Genomic DNA, 23,711 nt, shown 5'->3' with positions numbered 1-23,711 from the left:
TGGGAGAAGGAAAAGGCGACGTCGTCGAGGCGATGTGACGTTGCCTTTTATAAATAAATAAATATATAAATATATATATATAATCTTTTTATCTATAAATATATATTTATTAATTTATATATATATATATATATATATATATATATATATAAACGAGGTGATGTCACCGCATGGGAGAAGAGAGAGGTGATGTCGCTTCGACGATGTCATCAAAAAATATATATATATATCGAGCGGTATACCGAATGATACAGTATCGCACCATACCGAGCGAACGTCGAAACTCCGGTATGATACGATATTTCAATCCTTGATATTAAGGTTTATGCATGCAGAAATATACATTCCAGAATACTAAAAATGTAATTCGTCAAAATAACTTCCATTTGTCCTTTAGGAGGAATTGAATTCTGCAAGGACACAACAGAACACATATATAAGAAAAGGATTCAGGATTTTTTGGCTTTGTTTTTGGATTCTAATAACCTACGTAAGTATCTTTATCTCATATAAAAAATACACAAAACTGATAATACAATAGAGAAATATCACAAATATAGGAAAATGAAACAAAACCTATTGGCAATGATTTTGGAACACCAATTCCAAGCATAGGTAACATAGCATTAGAGGAGACATCAAACCCTGCTCTTAGAGACAATGTGAAATTCCATATATATATTGTTCAATATTCCACTCATATAGATGTCACCATGAGCTTATTTTTACAAACGTACAATAGGACTACTTCCCCATCTTCAAATCGACATCTATACCCGGCAACATTTGAACTTTTTTTTTACCATAATTTAAAAATTAGATCTATTCTGAGCTTTTTAACATAGTCAACTAATCATGGTTGAGTCAATACATAAAGCCCGCCAAAGTGTAGATTGTGCTATGTTTTGGTTTTGATTTTTGTACTTTTTACAAATGAATTCTTCCCATTAACAGAATCTATTGGAGGTCTAATTCAGCAACTTAAATAACAATCTCAAAGCTAAATCAGACCACTGATTTAGCAGCAACGAACATATGATATTTTCAACAGGGTCTGCCATTTGCTTCTTTTGGCTGCACTTGCATTTTGATGCAAAGATTTTGGAAAGAAGGTTGCCAATCTTGACACATGATATCTAACAACTAGCATGGAAAGACCAGCCAATGTGCTGAATGGGGGCTTCATACCAAACCAATATAGAAGGTCCACAATGACGTTCCTGCAATCTGTAGATCATTTTTGTTGTGCAGAAAGGTGGAGGTAGCAAATAAGCACCAAGGACTTCAATAATAGGAAAAAAATCTTACTGCACAGGGAGAGACAGCTGCATACATTTGATTTCCCAAAATTTTGTAGTGACCAAAGCCTCTTACCGTGGCAGCCATTTCTACCTTGCATAATCTGATTGCATTTGACCGAGGTTAAGGCCGAGAAAGGAAAGAAAGAACTTCCCCAATGAAGTCCTTGTTTCCGTGAAACCTCTGAAGGTTGTCCATTAACTCTGCTGATTGATCCAGTACATTCAGACTTATGATGATGAAACATAATACATGTCTGAAAAGCACCAGGCATGGATTTCTTGCTGTAACCTGGAATTGTATGACCATAACTTGATACAAAAGCTAAAGGATAGAAACATACAAACATTATCAAACAAGAATTATCTTCATGCAGATGGAAGTATTTGATGGGAATATCACTCTAGAATTAGGATAAATTACACTCGCTCACAAAACAAATCAAAACATTTCCCCACCCCACTTGTCTCATTTAGAAGAATATTAGAGATTAATAACTGAAAAATTCAAAAATCATTTTCCAATAGCTAATGTCGACTGAAATCCCAAATAGAGTATGTAGGAAGATACCAAATCTGTATATGCTTCAAGGAGATATGCAGAAGCTATGCGGACTGGAATCCCAGAGATCAATCTTTTACCAATCTCTTCTTGTAACACAGTTCTTCAAAAGGAATTAAGATGATGAGAGCTAGAGATACCAAAGCAAATGCAAAATAAAATTTATCACCTAGAATTTACTAATTGACCAACAATGTTACATAAAGAAAACATAGATTGTAGTATAAAATCACTAAATCAAGTCTTAAATTGATTTGAAAAGAAATTATATACATTCACATGGTATGTCCAAAGAATAATTTAATTAATGTAAGCTTCTTCGTAAACTCATCGTTGAATCACCTAAACTGAGCAACTAGAAATGTTGAGCATGTGGAAAACAATAACACAAAAGAATTACCAGTAACTAATATCAAACATATCATCTCCAATTATTTCAGCATTTAATGCAAAAATAACTGAACAAAATGTCTGGACAAGAAATAAGAAATAAAAGAAAAAACATATAACTAGATTTGTGGAAAATAATCCTGGTACATGGCAGTCCAAATCCTTTCAGCAGATGGACCTGCATACTCAGTGTATCTCTCATGGTTCAGTTGTAGAATTATAGGTTATTGCAGCAGAAGCAAAAAAAAAAAAAACAAAGGTGCACTGTACCCATAAAGTTTTAGCTCACAAACAACTACCACATCCAAAATGAATCATAGAATTAAATCAAACCAAGAGAATAATGTAATTAGTCTCATCAAATATAGATTGCAAAACTAATTCTCACACACATATATGGGGTAAATTTTCAAAAAAAAATTCCTAAGTTCGAGAATTTTCTAGATAACACCCCAAATATGAAAAATTCTCACAGAGTACATCTTTTTGTCAAAATGAACATTCCACTCCCATCAACCACCACCCTCCACCTAGCCCCTAGTCATGCCCTCGCCCTACCGATTGACCCCTCCACCGCACCAGCCACCCCCCCTCGCAGGACCCGCGATGAAGGTGCAACCTCCGCGGCCAACAATGGAGGTTGCAGCCAATGGCGAGGATGCCCAGGAGACCATGCTGACGAGGAAGGGGTGCGAGGAGGCTGTGCAGTCCCTTTGCAACTAACGACCAAGGTGCGACAACAAACCTCGCTCGAGGGCTGCAAGTGATAGCGGCAAGCCCTCCCATGAGGGTTGTGGGCCAAGTGGGGCGACCACAGTTGTAGGCGGCAGTAGCAGGCCCTTGCGCGAGGGCTGCAAGTGGCAATGGTGGGCTCTCACGCAAGAGTTGCAAGCAGAGGGAGGCGGCCAACCGTAGGGCAGGGGCGGGCGGACATGGTTACGAGTGATGACAGTGCTCCCTCGTGTGAGGGCTGCAGGTGGCAACGGTGGGCCTTTTTGCAAGGGTTGCAGGTGGCATAGAGAGGGTTGCATGCAAGCGGAGGCGGCGATGGATCCCAAAAAAATATATATATATTTTTTAATTTATTTGGGTTAAAATGATCATTTCACACAATCAGGGGAGCTCTACGGGAACATTTCAAACTTAGGGCACTATCTGAAAAATTATCAAGCTTAGGAGCTTTTCCTAGGAATTTATATATATGTATATATATGTATATATGTATATGTGTATATGAGTGTTTATATATATATATATATATATATATACATGTATATGTATATATACATGTATATATACATATACATGTATATATACATATATATGTATATATACATATATACATATATATACATATATACATATATACACATATGTATATATATATATATATATGCTCTAGGGCTCGGCTCACAACACAACTCCTTTGACCCATTGCCCCTCGAACACTTGATGCCAGCTACCCCTACTTGTCATTTGCTCTAATATACCTTCTCCTCCTCTCCTTATCCTCCTCACCGGAGAGTGGAGGGTATTTATAGGATTTATTGCTAAAGGCAAAGGAAGGGATGTTAGGGATAATCTTCGAGTTGATAGCAATTACATGGGCAATAAAGGCCATCCAAATCCATTTTTCTAGTGATCTTTGATGGCTTGAGGAATTGATGCCACCAGTGGCAGTAGAGGAGGTCTTAGGCTTACCCTAAGGTTTCAACTATTGCTACTAAGGATCTATCAAGAGGACGAAGGAAACATTGCACATGCTCCAACCAAGAGGATGATGTTGAATCTCGAATTTTGATGACGAAACCAATTGATAGAGTTTATGATCTAATATGCGTTTTGAGTAATACAAGACTAGCTTCGATCATGAAGATGTTAGGATCAAGAGTTTTAGAGTGGTTCGGTCAACGTGACTTACATCCACTTTCGGCTTCCTCCTCCGACGAGGTCACCGGCGTCCACTAGAGGTCTTCCTTCAATAGGTGAAGACCAACCACCTTTTACACCCCTCTTCTCCTTTTCACGGGTTTAGGAGACAACCCTTACAAGCACTCACACTCTTCTTACATAATTCTAAACTTAGAGTGGAGGAGGGAAATTCTAAAAAGATTACAGTAGCGTTTTCTTTGCTTTTAGACTCTCTGTGCTTGTGTGTTTTAACCAGAGATGAGAGGGGTATTTATAGGCTTCAAGTTGATTCAAACTTGGAGTCTAAAACTTTTCCATCCTGGGTTCCCCCGGCACGGGCGGTACTACCGCCTGCGTTGGGCGGTACCACCGCCCAGTGTCAGTCTGACACTGACACTGCCCTAGGCGGTACCACCACCCAGGTCTGGCAGTACCACTGCCTTGCACGCTGCCAGGGGCGGTACAACCGCCCAGACTGGTGGTACCACCACATGACATAGTCTCAAAGACCGTGCCACAATAGTGAGACTTCTTTGGGCACTGTTTGGGCCTCTTATTGGGCCCAACACAATTCTTACATAGGCCTAACTGACCCCTAATTGGGTTGGCCCAAATCCAAGCCCAATTACGTGCTAACTACGAAATCCTAAGACATTTGCTAAGCTAAACAAGTCCCTATGTCTATTCTTCCAGCGATCTTCCGACGATCTCTCGGCAATGTTTCGACGGACTCCTGGTAAGCTCTTGGACTTCACGATGATCTTCTTGGCGTGTTCCGACGAGCTTCTCTGGCAAGCTCTAAGACTTCTCGGCTGGTTCCGCCAGAACTTCCGACGAACGTCCGGACTTCCGACGAACTCTCGAACTCCCAACGAAGTCGCGTCCTTGACTCTGGGACTTCATTTTGCTTCATGCCTTGCTATCGTAGTTAATCCTGCACATGTAAAAACATACTTCGATCTAGATAATTAATACTAAGCATTAATCAAGTTGTTCGGCATGTCATTGGTCCCTCGACGCTTCGTCCGATTCTTTGGTGAATCACCCTCTCTTGCAGCCTATTGCCCAATCAGCCAGTTGACTCCGCAACTCCAATATCCTTGGCGCAATATCTGCTCTTCTTGGCCCGATGTCCGAATCCACGGCCCGAAGCCTTCTGTCGATTCATCGACCATTCCTTCGGCCCGACATCCAATCTTCTGACATGTTTTCCTCCGGCACAACATGATTCTTCCTGCTTTAATTGTCTTATTTTGATCGAAGCATCCTACGTCACTCAAAACGTAAATTAAAACATAAACATTTATCGATTGGTTTCATTATCAAAATATGATATTCAATAGAAGAGACAATTAAAGTAGGAAGAATTAATGTTAAGCCGGAGTCGAATATTTCATAAGATTGGACGTCAAGCTGGAGGATCGGTCGACGTGTCGGCAGAAGGCTTCGTGCCATGAGTTCGGGCATCGGGCCTAGAAGAACGAACAATACGCCAAGGAGATCGGAGTTGCAGAGGTTAATATGTCGATTGAGGAAAAGACCGCAAAAGAGGATAATGCGCCAAAGGATTGGACGAAGCGCCGATGAACCAATAACATGCTGAATAACATGTGATTAATGCTTTACAATAATTGTCTAGATCAAAGTAGTTTTAAGTTGTAATTGGATTGGAATTAGACCAACTCAATTAGAAGGCCCGTTGGGCCTAAGTTAAGGCTGAGTTGGGCCGGATGGATGGCCCACTCAACCACTTGGAGCCATGCTAGGCGGTGGCGCTGCCTAGGGTGGGCGATGGAACCACTGGCAGTTAATGCTGCCAGGCAGTGGTACCGCTAAAGCCCGATCTCCGAGGCTCTGTCAAGCGGTAGTACCACCAGACTAGGCAGTAGTACCACCCAGTGTCAAGAGTGTTAGGAGGTAGTACCACACTGCTAGTACCTCGAAGACCCGAGATGAGACTGGTTTTGGCTCCAAGTTTGAATCCATTTGGAGCCTATAAATACCCCTCTCATCCCTACTCAGCAAACATAAGAACTGAGAACAAAAACAAGGCAAAACTCTGTTGTAATCTTATGAGAATTCTGCTCCTCTAGTCTAAGTGTTAATTTCTGTTTAAGAGAAAAATGAGTGGTGGTATAAAGGTTCTCTCTTAAGCCTATCAAAAAGAGAATAGAGTTATAAGGATAGTTGGTCATCGCCCATTGAAGGAAGACCATTAATGGATGCCAGTGGCCTCAACGGAGGAGGAATCGGGAGTGGACGTAGGTTACGACGACCGAACCACTATAAAACTCGGTTTGCATTTCTATTTTGCTTTTCATTATCATTGATATTGCTTTAATTGCTTATTGCACTTATTCTAAGTCAAGCACACCTTCAACATTTCCAACACGATTTTTTCATTGAACGAAAATTTTCGAATCGTTGAGGTTTTTATCGAAGCACTAATTCACTCCCCCCTTCTTAGTGTCGATTTCAATCCTAACATATGAAGCCAAAGGAATTTATTCTTTAAATCATGGTTTGCAGTACCGGTCCGTACCGTAGGAAATCATGGTGATCCCGACGAGGGCCATTTTTACAGGAAAACGCGGCCACCTCACGAAGGTGAGCTGCCAACCACCTGGGAATTATCGTCCAGTGCACGAAGGAGAATAGCCAACTGGCCCGAATCCCGACCAATGCCAACTAGCACCCCTTCCCGAGGGCGCGGCCACCTCACGAAGGCGAGCTGCCAACCACCCAGGAATCATCATCCAGTGCACGAAGGAGAACAGCCAGCCGGCCCGGATCCCGACCAATGCCAACCAGCACCCCTTCCCGAGGGCGCAGCTACCTCGCGAAGACAAGCTACCAACCACCCCGGAGAAGGAGAGATGCAGCTCAACATACACAGTGCCCGGATCAGCACACCAAGGAATGCTGATCAGCACCTCGTCGTGAGTGCTCGGTCGACCTTCGCATCTAACTCAACCTAAAGAAGACTCCTGACATCGACCCGTGGACCAGGCCGTGCTGACTCACTAGCCACGACACATTTGTTCACTAACAACCCTAATCCAAAACTTTTTAGTGTGATTTATTATCTTAATTACTCTCTAATAAGAGCAGCTATAAATATGGTACTAAGTTCTTCCTCCATTTAATAGACATTTTTTTATTCTTAAACTAAACTAGTCAACCAAACTATCTCATGATCCCTTCCAACCATAATAAATGTGTTAATTGGTCCCACACTTTTACCCATATTCATCCTTGTTAGTCTTATTTTACCTTATTCAATCCAAGAAAAACATAATTATTACTTCTAAATTTAACACCATCATTTACTACTAGAATTAAGCCATGTATAGAATGTACATTAGCTAATTTACAAAAAAAAAACCACCTTTCCTTGATCTCCATATTATTAACAAATATCTTGTGATCATCATCCTTTAGAAGTCCATGGTTACCTAAATCTTTGATATTTCTTTCTTTAACTTTTGAAAAAATATCATTTTTTCTATCGTTAGTACCTAGCTTACTGTAAGACTTAAGATAAGCCTTGTACTTTTGTCATGCATGCAATTTATATTTGCCTCTTTTTAGTCACCTACATATGTACTAAATTTTCCTTATTTTATAATTTCATCAATCTTTAAAGCACAATCTTTTAGGTGTGATTGCTTTTTGAACTTATATCGTCACCAACTCTCTCTCAGATGTACACCTCTACTCTTAGATTCTTAAAATGAATCTTTTCATGTTTCTAATCTCAGTGATCATCAAAGTCCACAGGATTAAGAGTAAACTTATTCAAGTTTGAAACCTCTTCGTTCTCCATCCCACTTTTATAAAATCTTAAATTATGTCTTTAAAATTATCCTATCTAATTCTGGTACAATTTACTATCTTCTTTTCTCTTCCATTTTCAAAAAAGTGAATACCTAAAACAACCAATTGATTTATTCATGAACTTTTTATTATGTATAACTTTACGATCTTTAAAATATACCATATAATAAAAAAAAGGTCCAACTATATCCATGTCTACTCTTATAAGTAATCTGATATTCATCACTTTTCTTGAAGCATCAATAACAATGAAACCATTAATGTAGCAAAATCCAAAATCGTTCCACCCTCTTTGTTCCTCTCCTCATATCCAAAGCCCTCATATATTCCTTTAAATTCGCTATCTTCTCTCTCTATATGATCATTCAAATGTGCTCCAATTATAGATTTTCAATAAAAGTTACTACAATTATATCCCAAAATCTCTTGATTTTACAACATTATTTTGACCCCTATCTATAAAAGATACTTACACCAATGTATGTTTAATTATCTAGTATTAACAATCTCTTACATCTTTTCCCTTAACCCATTTAACCAACTATGCAGTATATATATATATATATATATATATATATATATATATATATATATATATATATATATATATATATATATAATGATATAATGTGTCAATCTAACCCCTTTTCTGAAAATATTCATATATTCCAATTCTACCAGCCTAATTCTATTGTCTTAGATTATTTACCTTGCCCACACCGGTCTAAAATAGAGCAAGAAACTCTGTAAAAAAAAGATGCTAGACCAGTTTTCCCATTTAATAGATCCGAACATAACCATTTTTTTCTTTTAAAATTACTCAAACCGACCCCTTCTAGGGCTACCAACTCCTCACGAACCCGTTTTACTTTATGTATAACCACCGTCGAGTGTTCACCCTCCCCACAAACCCTGAATATTCTCCTCTTTCTTTTCTTCCTTTTTCTCGACGGCCTCCTTCTTCTACCTCCATTTTTCTTCCTGCTTCCTTCTCCCTTCTTCAACCGTCGGTAATGTCATTTTAGTTTGAATGTTATGAGTAATCATTTTAGTTAAAACAAAGTAAGCAATATAAAATACCATATTAGAAAGTTTTAATGATTATATAATAATTACATCATAAATGCATATGAACTTGTTGCTAATGAAATTATAATTTCAACATGAAGGGCTCGGACTAGGTACTTGACTTCAGCACCCTTTCCAGGGCCAATATAAATCTTTTGATTTCGATAAGCAAGCCTAAACAAAACTTTGGATCAATGAGCATAATTGAAACCATGATCATAAGCACTCTAGAAAGAGTAGTGAAAGTTGAAACTAGATAGCATAATCCAAGAAAATTCGTTCTACCAAGTGACACTATCCAATTATTCCGTATCTACATATTGCAATTCTGGTTACCTGAGAAATGAATAGTCCAAAACCATTAATAAATTGCTCACTAATTTTATCAAAACAAATACACCTTAATAAGGAAAGACCAGAGGTCGAGGAATTTATAGATTATGAAATTTTGATTGTACTATTCCATGACAATTTTAAAAAACAAAGAGAAAGACCCATGTTATGAGAATGTCATTTGGTCACTAATCCTTGTAAAAAATGATAAATAACAATCACCACGAAAGAACTCTAGGATCACAAGAAAGGTAGCTTTGCATTTAATATTCCATTTAAAATCATAAAAATATATAAAAATTATATTTTTCTTCAGAATTTTTGACTTCTTCATATTCTCTATGATATTTTTAAATTCGTCTAACCAGGATCCCGAGCTCAAAGCAATATTAACATAAGCAATGAACCCGACAGCACCTAAACTTATTCAGCCAGATAGAAAGCAACCACGATTGTGAGTGTTTGAATTTAAGTCACAAACATTGAAAAGTTCAACATTATATGACCCTAATAAATATAACCAATCATACAACATTTCTAATCTTCACCTGTTGTTTTCTTGTTGGAAACACTTTATGAATTTTCTAGGAGACAAATACAACAAGATGTATAAGTTACTAAATATGACATATCATGTAAGACTAGGTAAGTGACATCAATGAAATATTTTCTATGTAACATTAGAGGATGCAGTTCATGCCAAAAAAAACCTCAAAAGATATATTTTTTGAATTTCATCATTCAATAACCCAAAGCAATAATATACTCATAAATTCTAGACCTCTAGAAATGCACACTTAGAGAAACCATAGGACTATTCACTACATCATGTTCAACCGGAGGAATAAGAAACATACTTTTGATCAAGATTCATAAGTTCGGTCCGTACTGGCTTGGTACAATACGTATCGAGGCATACCATATCGAGTGGTACGCCTAAAATATGATATAGGTTGGTAATGGTTGAAATTTCGACCGTTACTACCCAATACAACCCAGTATCGGGTGATACGGGGCCAAAAATTTGGCACCGGCGGGTAGCAGGCAGTCTGCGTTCCGACTACCGAGAGGCTCTTGGACCAATATGTACTGCCTATATCGAGCAGTACACATCGAAATTAAAAACCATATTTTTGATAAGTGGAGCAGTATAAGCTAATTGTGCAAATTATTCAAGTGATTAATCAACAGAAAAAGTATTATCTTTAGTGCCTTAATATTCAATTCCAACAAGGTAGGCTTTCTCTGAACAAACCTATATTCTTAGTATGATAATTCTTTGGTTTTAAAATGATGGAAAAATGAGCTAAATATCAGTTTGCAATATATTTTTATAGAAAAGTGCAAAGTGAAAGCATACAAATAACAAGAAAAAGTAAAAGCTAAAGGAATTGAGATGTGTAAAAATATTATTGATGAATGCTCCGGTGACAAATGAATATCTAGAATGTAATTCAAGAATTAGTTAATGTCTCTTTTTTCCTTCTTACATAAACATAACAGAGACTAACATAAGTCACAATTCCCATAGAGTAATTGCCAATAGTTCGCAAGAAATATTACAGAATGTTGAGGGTCAAGCCAAAAGTTAAACAAGAATGAGAAGCAAGTAAACAAATAGACTATTCAATAATAAAATTTGAGAAACCCCTAAATATATTTTCTAGTAAAGGACTAATATAATAGTTTTAAAAAAAAGATAAATGAACCTGATTCTCAAATTCTAATAAGTGAAGCATCAATTCTCTGAGCCTCTTTATCCCTAATGAACAAAAGAAAAAATATGCCTTGATCATAAAATAAAAGAAAGATAAGCCTCAACATATGACTAAAGCATCACAAATGGCAATTTATAAGAAAGTTGTTGCAGGTGAAATATCCATATAGCATGAACCATGAAGCAATTTGCTAACAAGCTAATCATCATGGTGATTGTCGTGATGTTATAATAAGCATTTCATGACTTAAATGTTTCAACTGGAATTATCATGTCAATTTAAACATTTTACCATATGCGATATTAGGAATTGCAAAAAACAATCGCTAACTTAATCTCATTAAATAAACTGGGAATTGGCATGAAGAAATACTGATTCAGAGGTCAGTTTTATGCTTGCAAGGCGCACAATTCAAACCACAAGGCGTGGATGCTGAAACTTGTGATAAATGATAGCAACACCATAATTGAAAATACTGAAAACAGTAGCCATGTCATTCGTTGGTGAGCATCTGTATGAAACTTAGCTAGCTTCTCTAACAATCTCATGAAGATTGCTACTAGTCTTCTACAAACCAACAGCTGATTCAGTAAAAGATAAATCCTAGAGACTAAAATAATCATAAATTAGAACCTTCACTAAGATCCTTTTATCCAGAAAGACCAGAACTACACTATCACTATAATCAAGCATTTATTAACTATTGATATAGTAAGCTAACTTCCACAATTTAGAACTTGTCAGGCCCTATCTTGAGACCAGCAAAAGACATAGTCTATTCATATAAAGACATGTATCTTTGTTCATATCACAGAAAAAAAAACCATAATATACAGAATCATAATGCCACATTTTCATCAAACTCATAGAATTATTTGTTTGATATATCTTTACTATTATATTATTCAATTTGATTTACTATTCTCATAGGTCTAATGACTGCTGTTTAAAATAGAAATTATGACAAATCATACTAAAATTAGAATATTTTAAGCTTGGATTTCACTCTTGAATTAATCTTTTACGGAGATTATTCACTATATACTAACTTACTGAAACCATTTCGGATTAGAAATTATACACTCTATAACCAGTTTTTTCAACAGCATTTGAGTGGTTGATGAGGACAGCTCTTTTGATTGTCAAACACAATTATAATTGCATAATTGTCATGCTTCTCTCCCTATATAATCAATCAAATGTCCTCCAATTATAGATTTTGAATAAAAGATTCTCCTTAGATTATATTACCTAAATTTTCTAAAAATTCCCCTTTGATTTAATCACTTAAGACAAATGTAAGAGGCATAAACAATGAATCAAAATATTTTCTCATGACACATATTATAGTAATATAATTATATTCCAAAATCTCTTGATTTTACAACATTATTTCGAGGCATATCTATGAATGATACTTGCATAATTTTACTATGGCAATCTAACCCCTTATATTCCATGTTACTAGCCTAATCCAATTGTCCCCTTATCTATTTTACACCACAGTTGAAACCTAATATCATAGTTTTCTTCCAAACAGTCTAGAAGTCCACCTTCATATTTTAGTATACTTTGGTGGTAAATATGTCTCACATCTAATCTCAATGATGACCTAATTTTATTATGAAACAATTAAGATCACGCATATGAGTTCTCAAATGTTTTTCAAGCTGGCTCTTAGTGGCCTTACACAACCCTCCACCTTTTTCATTCGGGCTTGGGACCGACATCGGCGGTGTTAAAAACATTTGTACAGATATTCTCCTTACAAGAGAGAGAAAACTTGAAAAACGTAGTAGGAATTTGAAAATGACAATTGTAGAAATGGAAACAAGTATGTCCAAGTACATGGCTTTACTTCCTGTTAAATCACACAAATCAGACCTTGTATGATAATACCATTTTTTGTGCACCTTTTGTTCAATTTTCTAATCCATATATGAACTAGTTAGCACAGATGATCATAATAGCAAATGATTTGATGGCATTCTTCGTAAGGGAAGACCTTTGAAGATCAAGAGATAGCTTCATTAACAAGCATACTAAAAGAAAATAAATGGAAAGTAAAAAATTACCAAGAGATTGGAAGAGAATCTTTTAGATAAAAATTTATAAGAAAGGAAATAATTAAATTGCTCAAACCATCAATGACTTGACTTAAGGAGCCATACTGTAATATCAAAAAACAAACATTCAAACTTTTTTAAACTATCAGGAATTAAGTTATCTGTTATCATTTTTGTTGTTGTGGTCAAATACAACTTCTATTTCAGCAGACCCTAAGAGTTATGCAATAACATATACAATATTTGTAACTTGGATTACATATAATGTCTCTAGGATTGCATCCCTAACTTTTAGATTGCTAAGGCATAATGAAACAAGCAACAATAACATCTAATGTAGGGAAGTCAAAAACTAAAAATGAATAACAAATGCATGTATGACATTGGCTCCCATGAAATCTAAAATAGCTAAAATTGAAAAAGCCTAGTGGGCACTTGCTTGTAAGGCTCCTTCATGAATTTTGCACCCTTTTGGTTGAAGAGACTGACAATGAGAGCAGTTCCATCATACATCCTAACATCCCCACCAAGTGCCTTCTCTAAGTTACACAATCATCTAGAAGTAAGATTCCATACATTACCGGAAATAAGGTTAATTCAAATCAAAGATGCATCAGAATTACTCTTGAAATAAAATAAATATACACAACAAGGTCTACAATCTCACTCTAATATCAGTTTCAATATTCTATAAGACCAGCATGGTACTAATATATTGGGTCATACATCACCTGAAAAGATAATAGAAAAAACAAAACAAACTAGCATTGGACCGTATGGTCTAAAACCAATCCATAGTCGATGGTACTGCAGCGGAAGCACACTGCTTAAATCCATGCAAACGACAATTAAAAGACAAGGACACTATTTGAATATATTGCATTGGAGTTTTTGTAACTTACACTATTCAGATACTAAAACTATCCATGCTTGTGAAGTTTTCTGTTATTTTCGACATTAAAGAAATATCATCGACAAATCTGAATGAAAGTGTAAGATAATTAAATATCGACAACAAACGATAGATATCATCAAACATCATAAAAATGTCTTAATTGAGATATACTCGACTTGAAAGAAATCTTGGCAGAAACTTTCTACCAACTATGCATTACTCTTACTCTAAAATGGTGAGCTAGAAGATTTCATTATATTTATAAAATGCATTTAAATGGCAAAAATTAACTTATCTTTCCCACTTTTTACCAAATGGCAGAAAGTAACTCAGAAAGTAATGCATTACATCAGAGACACAACAAAATTTTCCTTTGCATACGTGATCTTTTAAATAATAAAATCTGTTAAATTTTAATTTTCTTAAATTTGTAATATTTCTACAAATCTTTATCAATATAAGCAGATTTTTGACCTTCTAGCTTTCAATTAAATCTTTATTTTTGAAATTATTTTAAATATTTTACATAATTGTATTGTGTTATTATATTTTTTTATCAGCTTCTTCTTACTCATTATAAGTATTTCTTCATAAAATTATCGATTATTTTTTTCTAATGATCAAAGAAATTTGGTTATTTTCCAACTTGGTGGCGAATGCCATCAACAAGATACATAATAATTAGTAATTTTACCTCAAATAAGTGTTTTTTCTTTCAAGTCATAAAAGATATCTTATATATTCCAACTTATTTTTCCTCAATATTTTTTTTCATGTTACTATTCTAGAAAGCACTAATTCAAGTAACCAACGTATAACGACAACATCAATGCGGTCATTTGCTGGCATCAGTATATCGTACAGTTTTAAAATATTCAACTATTTGTTTATATACTTGTTCGTGTTATACCCATAGATTTAAATTTTAATCAGTTTGATTGATAATGACTGTCCGGGCATGATTTAAGATGTGGACTGCCTCATTTCAGGCTGTATAGTATGATTTTTTTCTTTTTTATAAAAAAATGCTAGGGCCGTTTTCCCTTTTCAAAGACCCAAATCAAATCATTTTTTTTTTTAAATTACTTGAACCGGTTCTCCTTCTGAGGTTCGTGTCTCCTCACAAGCCTGTTTTGCTCTTTCTGCAACCACCACCAAGTGTTCTCATCTTCTTTTCCGCCTCTTCCACCATAGCATCCTTCTACCTCCATTTTTCTTCCTCTTTCCTCCTTATTCTCCCTTCCTCACCCCTAGTAATGTCATTTTAGTTTATATTATTGCGAGTAAAGTCATTTTAGTTAAAGCATAGTAAGAAATATAAAATACAACATTAGAGAGCTTTAATGACTACATAATAATTATATCATAAATGCATAAGAACTTCTTCTTGATAAAATTACACATTCAATATCAAGGGCTTGGATTGCAAACTTGACTTCATCACCCTTTCTAGAGCCAATATAAAGTCTTTGATTTCAATAAGCAAGCCTAAACAAAACTTTGGATCAGTTGGCATAACTAGAATCTTGATTACAAGCACTCTAGAAATGCTACTGTAAGTTCAAACTAGACAGCATAAGACCTGACGAAGAAAATTCATTCTACATATTGCAATTGTGGTTACCCAAGAAATGAAGAGAATAAAACCATTAATAGTTTACTCCCTAATTTCATCAGAAGAAACACACTCAATTGGGAAAAACCTAATGTCAAAGAGGGTTTATAGATCATTAAATTTTGGTTATACTATTCCACAACAATTTTGGAAAGGAGAATAGAACAACCCATATTATAGGAGTGTCATTTGGTCAATAAGTTACTCCCTAATTTCACCCGAACAAACACACTCAATTAGAAAAAATCTAAGATTAAGGAGAGTTTATAGATCATTAAATTTTGATTGTAGTATTCCATAGAAATTTTGAAAAGGAGAAAGCAAAGAGCCCATATTATAGGAGTGTCATCTGGTCACTAATCCTTCTCAAAGAATATGACAAATAACAACCACCAAGAGAGAACTCCAAGATCACAAAAAAGGTAGCTTTGCATTTAATATTTCTATTTTAAGGCCACAAAAAAATTTGAAAATTACATTTGCTTTCATAATTTCTGACTTTCTGAGATTTTCTGATTTTTTTTATTTCTCTAACCCAATTCCCTAGCTTCAAGCGACATTAACGTAACCAAAGAACCCGCTAACACCAAAGCTTATTCAGCCAAATAGAAAGCAACTACGATTGTGACTATTTGGATTTAAATCACAACCATTGAAAAAATCAGCATTATACAACCCCAATAAATATAACCAATAATACAACATCTCAATGGATGGCAATAGCTATCCATGATGTCTTCACCTATTAGTGTTGTTGACAACACTGGATGACTTTTATGAATCTTGAAGGAGACATATATAAAGAGATGCACAAATTACTAAGTATGACATGTCATGTAGGACTAGATAAGTGACATCAATCAAATATTTCCTATGTAAGATTAAAGAATGGAGTTCATGTCAGAAAGATGCCTCAGAAAGATATATTTTCTGAATTTTATCATTCAATGACACAGCCAAAGCAATAATATACTCCTAGATTTTAGACCTCTAGAAGTGCACACTTAGAGCAACTATAAAACTATTTGCTGCATCATGATCAATGGGGGAAATAGAAACATACTTTTGGCAAGTGTAACAGCATGAGCTAATTGTGCAAATTCTTCAAGTGATTCATCAACAACAAATGATGATGTTGATAATTCAGTGCCTTTACATTCAACTCCAACAAGGTAGGCTTCCTCTTGACAAATCTATATTCTTAATATGATAATTTTTTATTTTTAAAATGATGAAAAAATAAGCTAGATATCAGTTTGTAATATATTTTTCCAGAAAAGTGCAAATTGAAAAAGACACAAATAAAAGAGAAAAAACAAAGGCTAAAGGAATTGAAATGTGTCTAAAAATATTATTCATGAATAATCTGTGATAAAAGAATATCTAGGATGCAATTCAAGAGTGAGATAATGTCTCTTTTGTCTTTCTTAACAGAAAGACTAATAGAAGTCATAATTCTTGTATAGTAATTGTCAATAATTGGCAAGCAAGGTTACAGAATGTTAAGGGGCAAGCCAGAAGAGCAAGCAAAAAACTAATGACTTTTCAATAATCAAATTTGAGAAACCACTAGAGATATTCTCTAGTAAAGGTAATATAATAGCATCAACAAAAAAAGATACTCAAACCATTCTCAAATTCTATAAGTGAAGCATCTTTGCTCTGGGTCTCTTTGTCCCTGAATAAACAAATAAAGAATGTGCCTTGATCATAAAATAAAAGAAAGATAAACCTCAACATATGAGTAAAGCATCACAAATGGCAGTCTATAAGAAAGTTGCTGCAGGTGAAATTATCTGCATACCATGAACCATGAAGTAATTTGCTAACTTAATCATCATGGTGATTATAATCAAAAGATATTAGGCAAATCTATTATACAAAACTGAAAACAAATGAGGCCTACACTGATATGATTACTAAGTTGACATAAAGAAGTACATCACGTTGCATATCAACTCATGAATAACACAAAATTTGATATAAAAGAAAAACTGAATCTGGTTAGCATCAAATAAAACTATGTAGCAAAATTCCTATTCAATAAAGCTAGACAAGAATGGACATGATAGATAGGAAGAGCTGTAGAGTTTACTAATGAATCATGATAGAAAAATATATTTTCTGAATTTCAACATTCAATGACAGCCAAAGCAATAATATACTCCTAGATTCTAAACCTCTAGAAATGCACACTTAGAGCAACCATAGAACCATTCGCTGCATCATGTTCAATGAGGGAAATAGAAACATACTTTCGATAAGTGTAATAGCATGAGCTAATTGTGCAAATTCTTCAAGTGATTCATCAACAGCAAATGTATTATATATTCAGTGCCTTTACATTCAACTCCAACAAGGTAGGCTTCCTCTAGACAAACCTATATTCTTAATATGAAAATTCTTTAGTTTTAAAATGATGATAAAATGATCTAAATATCAGTTTGCAATATATTTTGCCAGAAAAATGCAAAGTGAAAAACACATAAATAAAAGAGAAAAACCAAAGGCTAAAGAAATTGAAATGTGTCTAAAAATATTATTCATGAATGATCTGTGATAAAAGAATATCTATAATGCAATTCAAAAGTGAGATAATGTCTCTTTTTTCTTTCTTAACAGAAAGACTAACAGAAGTCACAATTCCTGTATAGTAATTGTCAATAATTCACAAGCAAGGTTACAGAATGTTAAGAGGCACGCTAGAAGAGCAAGTAAAAAACTAGACTTTTCAATAATCAAATTTGAGAAACCACTAGAGATATTCTCTAATGAAGGGCTAATATAATAGCTTCAACAAAAAAAGATACTCAAACCTGATTCTCAAATTCTAATAAGTGAAGCATCAATGCTCCAGGTCTCTTTGTCCCTGAATGAACAAATAAAGAATGTGCCTTGATCATAAAATAAAAGAAAGATAAACCTCAACATATGACTAAAGCATCACAAATGGCAGTCTATAAGAAAGTTGTTGCAAGTGAAATTATCTGTGATGTTAGGAAAATCTAAAGCATCACAAATCTAAAATAGTTAACAAATGCTTGATTTATGATACTTAATCATCACGGTAATTGTAATCAAAAGATATTAGGCAAATCTACTGTACAAAACTGAAAACAAATGGGGCCTGCACTGATATGCTTACAAAGTTGACAAAAAGAAGTACACATCATGTTGCATATCAACTCATGAACAACACAAAATTTGATATGAAAGAAAAACTGAATCTGGTTAGCATTAAGTAAACTATGTAGCAAAATTCCTAATCAATAAAGCTTGACAAGGATGGACATGACAGATAGGAAGAACCATGGAGTTTTCTAATGCTCCAATTTGAGCTCAATCAAATAGGAAATACTGGACTTGATGCCACTTTTGATTTCAGATCTGAGATTAGCTTTGTTAGGTTGAAAATCTTCAAGCCAAACTAACTAGAATGGTCAAAGCCACACAACTGGGCCAAAATAAGCATGTCAATTAAATGACTCAAAGAAACAATCACTTAAATGTTTCAACTGGAATTATCATGTCAATTTAAACCTTTTACATATGTGATATTAGGAATTAAAATCAATAATCACAACAGCTGCTGATAGCTTATTCTCCTTAAATAAACAAGTAAGGTGGAATGAAGAAATACCAATTCAGAGGTCAGTTTTATACTCACAAGTAGCAGATTAAAACTACAGCACGTGGATGATGAAACTTGTGATAGATGACTGCAACAACATAATTCAAAATACTGAAACAGTAGCCATGTCATTAGTTGGCGAGCATTTGTATGAAACTTAGCAAGCTTCTCTAACAATCTCATGAAGATTGATACTAGTCTGCTACAATGCAACAGCTAATCAGCAAGAAAAATCTTGCAGACCGAAATAATCACAAATTAGAACGTTCAGACTCAATGAAGATCTTTTTATTACTATAATCTAGAAGGACCAGAACGACATTATCACTATAATCTAGCATTTGTTAACTGTTGGTATCGTAAGCTAATTTTCACAATTTAGAACTTACATAATATCCTATTTGACTCCATTTATCAAGCCCTATCTTAAGACCAGCAGAAGACAGTCTATTAATGGAAAGCCATGAGCCTCTGTTCATATCACAGAAAAAAAATGTAATAAACAGAATCATAATACTTCATCTTTATCAAACTCATAAAATTATTTGTTTGATATCTTTTTACTATTAAATATTCAATTTGGTTTGCAGTTCTTATAAGTATGATAACTACATTCTACAGAAATTATGATACATCATTTTAAAATTGAAATATTTTAAGCTTGGATTTCACTCTTGAACTTATATTTTACTTGTAGGTTATTCACTATATAGTAACATATTGAAACCATTTAAGATTACAAATTATACACTTTATAACCAGTTTTTTCAACGGCAAGAAAAGTCTGAAATTCATGAGGCTACATTACAATCATAAGAAACCTCAACTCAGCAGAAACAAAAAAAATATATAAACAACTACCTCGTTGGTCTAATTATGCATAATTAGCATAAACAAACAAAGAATAAGATCAACATGAAGATTATCAAATTTAAAGAAGGAAAAAAAAATCATTTATCTAAAAAGACAGAACTATAATAGTAAAATGTAACATGGTTAAAAATATTAAAACTAGGACACATAAAATATAGCAACAATGATGTAGGGGTTATAGATTACATGTACCATCAATATGGCAAAGGTTATAGCAATATATGTGCAAAGCTGAAAGAAAAATTGGATACAAAAATCAGACTTGTAGCTGCATCCACATAGGCTTATTTTAAATAGACCTAAAATACTGTAAAAATTAAAGCATGGTTCTAAATTTTTCATCTTAGGCACTTGCACTCATATCTAAATATCACAAATATATAATGCTTGTATGAAAATATGTTGCCTCTTTGATGCCACAAACTTCTTTATGCAATGCTACCAGCAATGGATTTTCTTCTCAAGCACTAGAGAAGTCTTCTGTATTATTCTCATAATATTTTCCAACCATCAGCATATTTTCATCTAGTGCTTGAGAAGTCAACATGAAGATTCTCAAATTTAAAGAAGGAAGAATTAACAAATCACCTAAAAACATACAACAAGAATGTAACATTGATAAAAATATTAAAACTAGAACACATAAAATATAGAAACAATAATGTAGTGCTTATAGATTGTATGTGTCATCAATATGGTAAAGGTTATACCAAGATATATGCAAAGCTGAAAGAAAAATTGGATACAAAATCAAACTTGCAGCTGCAACCACATTGGTTTGTTATATAATAAACCTATTAAAATGCTGTAAAAATTAAAGCATGATTGTAATTTCTTACTTAACTTAGGCTCTTGCACTCGTATATGAAGATCTTAAATGTATGATGCTTGTATGAAAATATGTTGCCTCTTTGATGCCACAAACTTCTCTATGCAATGCTATCAACAATGGATCTTCTTGTCAAGCACTAAAAATGTTTTCCGTATTACTCGTAATCTTTTCCAACCACCAGCAGTTTCATCTTATGACACTAAATTGGGCAAAGGGCATAGTGTTTGCTTTAGGTTTTGGTGGTTTGGGAGTCTCAAAGACATTCCAGAACTTGAGTGTCTCATCTTCTGCAGCAGAAGCTACTACACCACCCAATGGGCTCCCAGTCAAGTAAAGAACACGAGATGAATGACCAAAAAGCTCAGCTTTTCTCGTCATGGATGTGTAATTCCATAGGGTGAGTTGATTGTTTGGAAACCCATGGGAAGTCAGCGATTCAGATTTGTTCTTGTCCCACAACAACGCACAAACTTCAGAGCCGGTATCAATTGAGTTCAAGCAAACACCATTAACAACATTCCAAAACTTAATGCAATGATCATTACGTCCTCCACCAGAAGCCAGAAGATTGCTCCTGGTAGGGCACCAATCAAGGGCCCTCACAGTGGAAGTGTGGTTGCTGATCTTGTGAAGCAATTGATGTTGGCACGGATGGTGATTTGCAACAGCCATGCGGGCGTCCCATATGTGCACAAGTTTGTCCTTCCCTCCGCTTGCTAGATACCACCCAAACAACTCGGACCATTTAAGACTACAAACTTCAAGTCGATGCCCTTTACAGTGACAGATGGCCCGGTCATCTTTTCTAATGTCATAATCAACAACACTACCATCGGAATTGAACAAACAAAGGAGTGGCTGTCACCTTGCATCCCAACCAACAGACGTCCTGTTGCTGCATCAACCAGATCTAAATCTGAATTGCCAAATGCGACAGCGAGAACTTTGCCGTCTGGGGACCAGCTGATGCTAGTGACAGGGCTGTTGTTTTCTAAGGCTCGTGAAAACTTCGTACCAGACTTATTCGCAGCATTCCATATGTACACTGTGTCATTGAGGCCAATCGCCAACACATTATTGCTTCCCCAGTCGAGGAGATTCAACCTATCATCATCTATGATGTCATAAGCAGCCAAAACCCTATCTGGATCTTTTGGGATTCGTCTCTGTTGCTTCTTGTGCGGTCGATTGTCCTCGTCAAATTGGCACACCTTGTCGGCCGGTGATTCGGGTGCACTCTTGAATGCGAAAATGCGAGATCTGTTCTTCAAAATACATTGAACAAGAAGTTTTTGGTACGCTGCACTCGATGGGGATTCTATCGAACCATCACGCTGAGGTCTGGAAGGCATGGTTAGAGCACAGCGCGCGAAGTCCATGTCCATCGCCGATCGGACCGGGATGAAGCGGTCGTACTCCACACGCCTGGAACGAGAAGAAGCCATCTTGCCAATCGAAACCAGAACGAGAAACGCCGAGGTGACGAGAGACAATCAAGAAAACCAGAAAGATCGAACTTCCCAAAAGAAACTTGAAAACCCAGACGATCGATAACCAAGAATTGATCAAAAAGAACCCCGAGAACAACAAAATTTCTGACTTTTGGTCACGGAAATTGTCAAGTATATCAACCAAAACGAAACCAAATCATCAAAATTCAACAATATCTTGAACCCTAAAAAATTTCGACAGCGAAGCGAAACGAAACCTCAAGCAAAGGAAAAGGAATGAGATCACCACAACAAGAATCTAAATTCTCCCCTAAATCGGAGGAGAGGACGCTCACTCCCAGCCGACGATCGGTCGAAGCTTTATCCTTTCGTCGGAGAGCAGCTCCGACCTTCGCAGAAAGACGAGATCGCCAAGAGAGCAAAAGGAGAGCCGAGAGCAGAGCGCGCGAGAGCCGAGAGAGGTTATGAGGTTCGCAAAAGGGTGGTCTCGGCTTATATAGACGCCACCGACCCAGCCTTGTGTTATATCGTGAAATCGTGCCGTTATATTCAACCGACCAATGTGTACTGACGTTGAAACGTCCCGTTATGTTTAACTAATAAGGTAACGGCATTGAAATCGCACCGTTATATACACATTAATCACCGTCAAATTTATGTTGCGTTACAATTTCCTGAGGAATTCTGTCGTCGAAGAGGTAGCAACAATTGCTTGTAATTGAGCGTTTCACTTCAACGACAAAATATGTTAGAGAACAAACTCAAGACGGAAGTAGAGATGAAAGCAGATCATATGTTGATCTAATCAAAGAACTAGTGGATTCTGGAGTTTGATTCTACTGTCTTCAAGAGTCAGATAAAGGCCTAAGACGTGATTTTTTCTTATTTATCTCTAAAAACTCATCATCTTCGTAGCTGATGAGATTATCATTTTTAAGAAATATTTTAAACTGATAAAATTCCTACTAATACAATGAGACATGGTATTTTTTTTACTTGTCTATGTAAAGAAAATTAGTTGTTGATATTATCATTTTTAAGTAATACTTACAAACCAATAAAATTATCATTATTATTATATCTAACAAATAAGATTCTAACATTAATGTTAAACTTAGTAATTTTTTTGGACATAAGAAAAATTTTGATTCCAACACATTATACATCTAACGGTATCATGAGCTTGTGTCATCTTAAGATACTATACAAAATCAAAACTCAATATCACAAT

At 35.3% G+C, this 23,711-nt stretch overlaps 2 protein-coding genes across 2 annotated transcripts; both read right to left on the bottom strand.

Annotated features, from left to right (window-relative positions):
- Positions 1-20,510: 20,510 nt before the first annotated feature.
- LOC135628360 (cell division cycle 20.2, cofactor of APC complex-like) lies at positions 20,511-22,931 on the bottom strand. The gene is made up of 2 exons (XM_065134984.1): positions 22,816-22,931; positions 20,511-22,454 (listed from the first exon to the last, which is right to left on the bottom strand). Exon 2 carries the CDS (start codon positions 22,412-22,414, stop codon positions 21,746-21,748), a length of 669 nt encoding a protein of 222 aa, XP_064991056.1. The 5' UTR covers positions 22,415-22,454; positions 22,816-22,931; the 3' UTR covers positions 20,511-21,745.
- LOC135629199 (cell division cycle 20.2, cofactor of APC complex-like) lies at positions 21,216-21,701 on the bottom strand. Its single transcript, XM_065136392.1, has one exon. The coding sequence runs from the start codon at positions 21,699-21,701 to the stop codon at positions 21,216-21,218; it is 486 nt and encodes a 161-aa protein (XP_064992464.1).
- Positions 22,932-23,711: the final 780 nt, after the last annotated feature.

Source organism: Musa acuminata, chromosome BXJ3-1, assembly GCF_036884655.1.
Source record: "Musa acuminata AAA Group cultivar baxijiao chromosome BXJ3-1, Cavendish_Baxijiao_AAA, whole genome shotgun sequence".
NCBI classification, from domain to species: Eukaryota; Viridiplantae; Streptophyta; class Magnoliopsida; order Zingiberales; family Musaceae; genus Musa; species Musa acuminata.
Note: the sequence above shows the minus strand (reverse complement) of the source record. Positions and strands in the feature narration are given on the sequence as shown.